Raw genomic sequence first — 9,328 nt, forward strand, 5'->3', positions numbered from 1 at the left:
TGGCATTTGCGACCAAATTTTTGGTTTTCATGGCGTTTTCTTTGGCTGTTTATAACGCAGTTGCGTTGAAACAGAAGGTGACTCGGATCCAATTTTACATGCATGACATCGTCGGAGGACCCCATCCGACGGTCGTCCGCGTCGCCGAACGATCGAACTTCACGGGTCAAGACCCCATGGAGGCAGCGTTCGGGTCCATTTCGGTGATAGATAACCCACTGACGGTCACCCCGAACAGAAACTCGACGTTGCTGGGGCGTGCTCAAGGGATTTATGCCATGTCATCGCTGGAAAAAGAGTGGAGCCTTCTTATGACCCTTACGTATGCTTTCACTGCAGGGCCTTACAACGGTAGCACTTTCAGGTCGGAATCCGGTGATGAAAGAAGAGAGAGAAATACCGGTCGTCGGAGGCACCGGAAAGTTCAGGCTGGCTCGTGGGTATTGCCTTGCTAGGACTTACTCGATCAAACAAACGGACGCGGTCATCGGATACAATGTTACTTTACTCCACTATTAGTCATTTTGAGACATAGAAAATACTTGAGTTTTCTTTCTTTTTTCTATCTTGAAATTGATGGTTTTTCTTTTTTCTTTTAAGTAACCTCCATTGATCGGAATTGATTACTACAAAAACTTAATACAAAATAAAATTTTCAATTTAATTTACTTCATTCGTGATACATTGCTCTCCTTATCTTGTCTTCTTACACATAAATAAACTGATTGAAAACATACAAAATCAAGCGCAATTTATTGATAACCTTGGAATAATTTTTTTTTGCTTGATCTTCTCTTCATGTTGTTAGTAATGCTTAGACACTATCCCACAGAGTGGGAAATACCATTAGCTTGAGTATTTATAGTGTACATTCTTCCATTCTTTGTTGAGTGATAGAGAATAAGGATCATTCTTGTGTACTACTATCACTATCATTTGTCTTGGCTTGTTGCAATATAATATAAGTTTGAAAATTAATATTTGATTTTTTTCCTTGGACGATTTTTTTTGTCCATGAACTTAGCCTATAAGTAGAGAGGCTTTGTTAGTTTCTCAATTTACTCTCAACACTCACTTATCCGATTTCGGGTATACGAAATCTTGGAGCGACTCTGTTAACATCGGGGGACAATCCGTCTACTGTAGCGATTACACACATCAGAGTGAATTTGTTTCTAAGGCAATGGTTTCACCACGACACGGTTCTAATCGTTCGATAATTTATTTTTTATTATTTTGTTCAGTCAGTGCTAACGGTGTAGTTTTGCGGTTTTATTATTTCCAACACATGTGAGCAAGAACTAGAATAACATGTTAATACTATTGTTAGTACAAGTACCATTTATGATATATTATACCAAAAATAATATCAACTTAACTTTTATTTATAATATATTATAAATGGCTCGGTATGTAAATAAAATTCCACATGCACAAGAAAGTGGGAGCAACAGAGGTCTTTTATATATATATATTGGTAGTAAAAACAATTAATTTCACAAAATATAGAGAACTAAAAATTATCAAATTGTAATAAAGGGGTTAAATCTATAAAAATATAATATAGGGAGGACCTTCTATTAAATTTAACCGAATTAGGACTATAATAAAGTGAGTTAAGAGTGAGTTTAAGAGTATGTATTATCTCAATAACTCTTTCTGGATTCTACTAATTATTGAAGTGAGAAGAGGGCCATGGACAACGGAAGAAGATTTTATTCTCATCAACTATATTGCTAAGCATGGTGTAGGTTGTTGGAATCATCTTGCTAGAGCCTCTGGTAAATATATATATATATAATTTTAATTTAAGCTTATTCTTATAAAGCTTTCATGAACCATACGAGAAAGCTAATTCATTGAAGAACATGCATAGTGCTACTTTAGTTTTTCATCGTAACCCTAATGATATAAAATAAATTGTTTTGTTAGGTTTGAAACGTACCGGAAAAAGTTGTCGACTCCGATGGATGAACTATCTTCGCCCAGACATACGTCGAGGCAATATCACTCTCAAAGAGGAACTCTTGATCATGAAACTGCATGCTAAGTGGGGAAATAGGTTAGTTCATGTTATGATCATATATTGTTCCTCCATATATATATATATATGCAACAATATATGCATTATTCATATAACAAATAATTATAAAACTCTGTTACCTGTTGATCTTCTTCATTTCTTCTCATTGGTGTGTGTTATGAGTTGAAGTACAACATTTTGGATTTTGCTTATGAGAAAAAGAGAAGTGCACCTCTCTAAAGCCTATATATTTTTGAGGATTTAGCAATGTGGGGGTTTGATTTATTTTCAATCACCAAATAGGTTTCTAACATCTGCCTGAAATTTTTAAGTTATTAATTTATATTTTGTATTCTGATTTTGATCTGCATGAATTGATTAGATTCAATTTTAACAATTGGGTTGAATTTTAAGTTATTATTTGTAATTTGTATTCTAATTTTAATAAAATTTTAATAACATATGTATGTATATGTAGATGGTAAAAAATAGCTCAGTTTCTGCCCGGAAGGACAGATAACGAAATCAAATGTTATTGGAAGACTCGAATCCAGAAACGCATTAACAAGCAAGCATAAATGTGTTCTTCTCATATCAGTAACCCAACATTACATTATCATCAAAAAAGCACAATTCAATATGCCTGCAGTATTCCTGCTGAATTCATTGAAACATACTCTCCAATGTCGTCATCTAACAACGACATCGTCGAACTGTTTCCCAGTCAACAGCAGTAGCAGCAACAACTGCACGTTGTGGATTTTATCGAATAATGAAAACTACTGGAGTTTGGAGGATATCTGGTCCATGCAGTTGCTTAATTGTGGCTAAACATGAAGATTAATTAGTCACATTTCTATGGCATAATGTTAGGGTTGTTTATAGATGAGGCTGAGATTTGAACTTGGTACTTCCCAATATGTTAATCTGGTTTAAGTGTGGCTTGTAGTCGGATCTTATACAGTGTCACATATATATTTATACAAATATCAACATATACATGTATGGGAGTTTTTTTAGTCACATATATATTTACGCCATGCATCTTAGGCAAATGTGCCCGAGAATCGTCGACCCCACAATCGCCATCAACATGGATCCGAACACACCTCGAACATTCGACAATGTCTACTACAAGAATCTTCAACAAGGAAAGGGTCTCTTCACCTCTGATCAGGTACTGTTTTCGGATAGGAGGTCGAGAAACACCGTCAATCTTTTCGCATCGAGCAATGCAGCGTTTAACCAGGCTTTCGTGGCTGCAGTGACTAAGCTAGGCCGAGTAAGGGTTTTGACGGGAAATCAAGGCGAAATTCGACGGGATTGCACTCGACCAAACTAAGCCAACACCACTCTTTCTTTCTATTTCATTTCCTTCTGCCCTTTCTTTCCAGATTTTTAAATTATATTTCGTTACGAGATTGACGAGTTTGCAAGTGTTTTGCTTAGTTTACAATCAAACACATTGTTTACTTTTATGAGTTCAAATTGTCTTCCACGCTCGATAAAATAGAGTTAATTTTGTATTATCATTGAGACCTATTTAGCTTTCTCTAATGAGTCAAACACATCAACAGTCAAGAAGAAATATGTTCTTCTCATATCAGTAACCCAACATTTCATGATCATAAAAAAAAAGCACAGACCAATTGGCCTGCAATTGTCCTGCTGAATTCATGGAAACATACTCTCCGATTTCATCATTTAACGAAGACAACGTCGAACTGTTTCTCTGTCAACAACAACAACGACAACAACCGCACATCGTGGATTTAATCGAATAAAGAAAACTATTGGATTATGGAGGATATCTAGTCTATGCAGTTGCTTAATTGTTTTTTTATATAATCACAATCAAATGAAAAACCGAGTCATTTTTGGAGGAAAACAACATTACCACCTATAGGGCTTTATAGGGATGGAACCAGCTCCGTGGAGCCCTAACTGAGTAATGAGATTGGCTCTTTTGAAACCCTGAAAATGAAATGTGCTTAGCTAAATCCATAAACAGCTCACATGCCCTATAGTGAGCTTATTAATTAGTTATATTTATAGGTTGTTGAAAATTCAATATTAGCCTAAATAAGTTCACACTTAAATTAATTTGATGTCTTTGCTTACATCAATTTAGTTTTGATGTCATTGCTTACATCAATTTAGTTAGGTGAAAATTAAGTATTCTTTTCATGTTTTAATTTCGATGGTTTAGATTATTTAGTGATTATTTAATGAGTGGTTTAGATTATTCTTGTAACCTATAAATACTCTACTTGTATTGAGTTTTATCATCCAACAATCAAGCTTAATTATAAGCATTGAAAGCTTTTTAAGAGTTCTTCCCTTTTGCAATTTTGTGAGATTATTCTAAAGAGTTTTTTCTTCTCGATCAATTAGAGTTTTTACTCTATTTTGATTCAACAATTGGTATCCGAGCCATGTTTTTAAGGTCTCTTGAAATTCCAAGTATGCTCTGTGGCTACAGTTTTTAACTAATCTTCCACATCAGAAAAGATTTCTTGAGATTATTGTCGGGGTTATTACAAATCTTGTGGAGCTTCTTTGTGTTTAGAGTAATTTAGTACTCTGCACGTTTGTTACTCAAGCTTGTTCGGTGTAGTCAAAGCCTTGTCGTTAAGATGGGTGATCTTCAAGTAGTTGGAGGAATCAAAAAGCTCAACAACAAAAACTACAACACATGGGCAACATGTATGGAATCATACTTACAAGGTCAAGACCTTTGGGAGGTTGTCGGTGGTGGTGAAGTTACACAACCGGCGGCAGAAAATGCCAATGGCATCTTGTGAAAATGGAGAATTAAAGCAGGCAAAGCAATATTTGCTTTAAAGACCACAATTGAAGAAGAAATGTTAGAGCACATCCGGGATGCTAAAACACCAAAGGAAACATGGAACACTTTTGTTACACTCTTTTCGAAGAGGAATGATACAAAATTGCAACTTCTCGAGAATGAACCTATATCAATGGCGCAACGCGACATGACGGTTGCCCAATACTTTCACAAGGTGAAGTCGATATGTCGCGAAATTTCAGAATTAGATCTGATAGCTGTTATTGGGGAATCCATGATAAAAAAGAATAATTGTCTATGGTTTGAGACCCGAATATCGAGGGTTTGTTGCCGCTGTACAGGGATGGCCGACACAACCATCGCTTGTTGAGTTTGAAAATTTGTTTGCAGGTCAAGAAGCCATGACCAAGCAAATGGGAGGAGTCTCGCTGAAGGGTGAAGAGGAAGCGCTCTATACCAGCAAAAGTAGAGCCATTTTTCAGCGATATACTGACAGTGGATCTAAAAAGGATGGTGACAAGGTGAAAAATTACCAAGGAAAGGGAGGCCCTCATTCAGGGGGAGTTTCCAAGAATTGCGGTAATAGTAGAAAGTTTGATGGCAAGTGTTACAACTGCGGGAAGATGGGCCACATGGCAAAAGATTGTTGGACCAAGAAAAAGCCCGTTGAAAGTAATAATGCTACTTTTAGTTCGAAGGAGAATAATGAAGATGGTTGGGATACTGAAGCGTTATTTGCTATGGAAGAAGAAGAATTAGCTCTCACGGTAACAACACCGGAACGGATTGACTACAAGAATGATTGGATCATAGATTCAGGCTGCTTAAATCATATGATAGGTGACAAACAGAAGTTGCAAAACCTGTCTGAGTACAATGGAGTCGTGTGGTGGTGACAGCTGACAATTCAAGGTTACCGATAACTCATATCGATAAGACGATAGTTACGCCTCTATATAATTCTATCCAGATGCAACTTCAAGATGTTTATCATGTCCCAGGAATGAAGAAAAAATTTGCTATATGTGGCTCAATTAACATCATCAGGCCATTATGTCTTATTTGGTCCTCAAGACGTGAAGGTATTTCGTGACGTCAATATCTCAGAAACACCAACAATGGAGAGATGACGTTTGGAGTCAATCTACGTGATGTCAGTAGAGCCTGCATATGTAGACATGACAAGGAAAAATGAGACATCAGATCTATGGCACATGCGGTTAGGTCACGTTAGCTATTCTAAGTTATGGTGAATAAGTCGATGCTTAAGGGGCTTCCTCAACTAGATGTGAGACCAAACACGGTATGTGCAGGAATCCAATATGGTAAAGCACACCAATTACCATATGACGAGTCAAAGTTTAAATCAAAAGAACTGTTGGAGTTGGTTCACTCTGATGTGTTCAGACCAGTTAAGCAACATTCAATTAGCAATATGCTAACATTCATTGATGACTTCTCCAGGTATGTATGAGTTTTCTTTATGAAAGAAAAATCTGACACATTCTCAAAGTTTAAAGAGTTCAGAGACTCGACTGAAGGAGAAGTAGGAAAGAAGATATGTTGCTTGCGCACAAACAACGGAGGAGAATATAAATCAAATGAGTTCTCTCAATACCTAAGGGAATGTCGAATACGTCATCAGTATACTTGTGCCAACACGCCACAACAGAATGGTGTAGTGGAAAGAAAAAATCGGCATCTTGCAGAAATTTGTCAAAGTATGCTATATGCAAAGAACATACCTGGAAGGTTTTGGGCTGAAGCAATGAGGACTGCAGCCTTTGTGATCAACAGACTTCCTCAACCAAGGTTAGAATTTGTTTCACCCTTTGAGAAACTATGGAACATGAAACCTACAGTTAGCTACTTTCGAGTATTTGGATGTGTATGTTATGTGTTTGTTCCTAATCATTTACGGAGCAAGTTTGACAAGAAAGTTGTTAGATGTATCTTTGTAGGATACAACAGCCAGAGAAATGGGTGGAAATGTTGTGATCCAATGAGTGGTTGATGCTACACATCACGAAATGTAGTATTTGATGAAGCATCTTCTTGGTGGTCCTCAGAGAATGAGGTGTTGCCAGACTCGAGAGAATTTGGAGACAATCTGCAACAAAAGATAGGGGAGCATACTGTTCAACTCCAAACAAGAACAGATGAATCAAGAGATCTAAATGACGATAATATCGAACAAAGAGTGACTCAGAATCAAAATCCTTGGCAAATTGGCATGTATCAACAACCAAACGAAGAAGGTGGACCTAGTGAAACAGAAGAATCAATTCCACAATCTCAACTCTGAAGGTCAACAAGAATACGTAGGCCAAATCCCAAAAATGCCAATACAACCATAATTGAATAAGTAACAGAGCCTGAGACGTTCGAAGAAGCATCGCAGAGTTCTGAGTGGATGACAGCTATGAAAGAAGAGATCGATGCACTTCAGCAAAATCAAACTTGGGATCTTGTGCCAAAGATAAAAGATGTGAAACTCATATATTGCAAATGGGTTTACAAGATAAAGTGCCGTCCTGATGGGTCAATCGAGAGGTACAAGGCACGATTAGTGCTCGTGGTTTCTCTCAATAGTATGGACTAGACTATGATGAAACATTTAGTCCAGTGGCGAAACTTACAACCGTATGAGTCTTACTTGCACTTGCAACCAACAAAGACTAGAATTTGTGGCAGATGGATGTGAAGAATGCTTTTCTTTATGGAGATCTAGATCGAGAGATCTACATTACCCAACCAATGGGCTTTCAGAGTCAAGATCATCCTGAATATGTGTGTAAGTTGCAAAAATAACTTTACGAATTGAAATAAACACCTAGGGCGTGGTATGGTAAGATTGCTGAATTTCTAACGAAAAGTGGTTATTCAGTAACACCTGCAGATTCTAGCTTGTTCATAAAAGTCAATGAAGGTAAGCTAGCTATCGTGCTAGTGTACGTGGATGACTTAATCATAACCAGTGATGATGAGGCAGAAATTCTTCAGACGAAGGAGAATTTATCAGTTCGTTTCCAGATGAAGGAACTTGGACAACTTAAGCACTTCCTTGGTCTAGAAGTTGATCGCACACATGAAGGAATATTTATGTGTCAACAGAAATATGCTAAAGATTTGTTGAAGAGGTTTGGAATGCTCGAATGCAAGTCAACTTCAACGCAAATAGAACCAAATGTCAAAATGTGTGCACATGAAGGAAAAGATTTAGAAGATGCAACAATGTATCGATAATTGGTAGGTAGTCTGATCTACTTAACCTTGACTAGACCTGACATTTCTTATGCAGTTGGTGTCATGAGTCGGTATATGCAAAATCCAAAGAAGCCTCATTTGGAAGCAGTTCGACGAATACTGAGATATGTGAATAGTACAATTGACTATGGTCTTTTGTACAAGAAAGATGAAGACTGCAAGTTATTTGGTTATTGTGATGTTGATTATGCAGGAGATCATGACACCAGGAGATCAACAACTGGGTATGTGTTTAAGCTTGGCTCCAGAACAATTTCTTGGTGTAGCAAGAGACAACCAACAATATCATTGTCAACCACTAAAGCTGAGTATCGAGCAGCAATAATGGCAGCTCAAGAGAGTACATGGTTGATACAATTGATGAATAATATACATCAACCAGTAGATTATGCAATTAGTATATTAATTAGTATACTGATAAGTATCAATGAATTACTATATAGATACAGAGCCTAAACAAGTTCCAGAACAATTGCCTAGTAAGATCAATCGAGGAAAAAGCAAAGAAATATAGGTGAGTGCATATGCATAACATGATTATAGCGATATATTCAGTTCTACATTTGTGAGAAGTCTAGATTCAATACATTGATTCATGATTCATTTCATAATGTGAAGCATGATATGAATTCATACTATGTGCATTGTGTAACATGTTTTAAATGAATATATATGCAAATTTATATGAGCCATGTGATGAAGGTAAGAAAATGATATGTCTATGTGATATACTATGTAATTTGGGAAAAACCCATGTTATGTAGATGAGAACTATAGGTATAGTTGGCATGCCAAGAGTAGAGGGTCTACGCAGTCCTTCGGGACATATATGTATTATTTGGAACATATATGAGGTCTTTTGAGACACATACTTGATCCTTGGCATATGTATATGATTCTTAAGTAATTTTCTACGTGGTCCTTAGGGACAATCTTATATGACACTACGGTGTAATTCTACGCGACACTTCGGTGCAATTCTACGTGGCACTTCGGTGCATTTATATGAGCTGTGGTGACAGCATAGTGCACAGCCTTACAATACTCACATACCTTAGGTTCTCAGTATGGTATCATGGGCCAATAATCTTATTAATACAAATTCGTGAATGTTATTGTACTATGCTTACAGGTAAGGAACATGGTGATATAAACTGCATGGTTAAGTATTTGATTTCATCTCATTCCATTTTATTATGGCATTTTCATTACATTTCTTTTTTGTTATT

At 36.7% G+C, this 9,328-nt stretch overlaps 1 protein-coding gene and 1 long non-coding RNA gene across 2 annotated transcripts; one reads left to right on the forward strand and one right to left on the reverse strand.

Annotated features, from left to right (window-relative positions):
* Positions 1-6: 6 nt before the first annotated feature.
* Positions 7-464, forward strand: LOC120193522 (dirigent protein 15-like). The gene has a single exon (XM_039196007.1). It carries the CDS (start codon positions 30-32, stop codon positions 453-455), a length of 426 nt encoding a protein of 141 aa, XP_039051938.1. The 5' UTR covers positions 7-29; the 3' UTR covers positions 456-464.
* Positions 465-1,891: 1,427 nt separating this feature from the next.
* On the reverse strand, positions 1,892-2,270 carry LOC120193698. Its single transcript, XR_005522881.1, has 2 exons — positions 2,164-2,270; positions 1,892-2,046 (listed from the first exon to the last, which is right to left on the reverse strand). It is a non-coding gene; the product is annotated as an uncharacterized LOC120193698 (long non-coding RNA).
* Positions 2,271-9,328: the final 7,058 nt, after the last annotated feature.

The sequence above is a fragment of the Hibiscus syriacus genome, unplaced genomic scaffold, assembly GCF_006381635.1.
Source record: "Hibiscus syriacus cultivar Baekdansim isolate YM2019G1 unplaced genomic scaffold, ASM638163v2 tig00116996_pilon, whole genome shotgun sequence".
NCBI classification, from domain to species: domain Eukaryota; kingdom Viridiplantae; phylum Streptophyta; class Magnoliopsida; order Malvales; family Malvaceae; genus Hibiscus; species Hibiscus syriacus.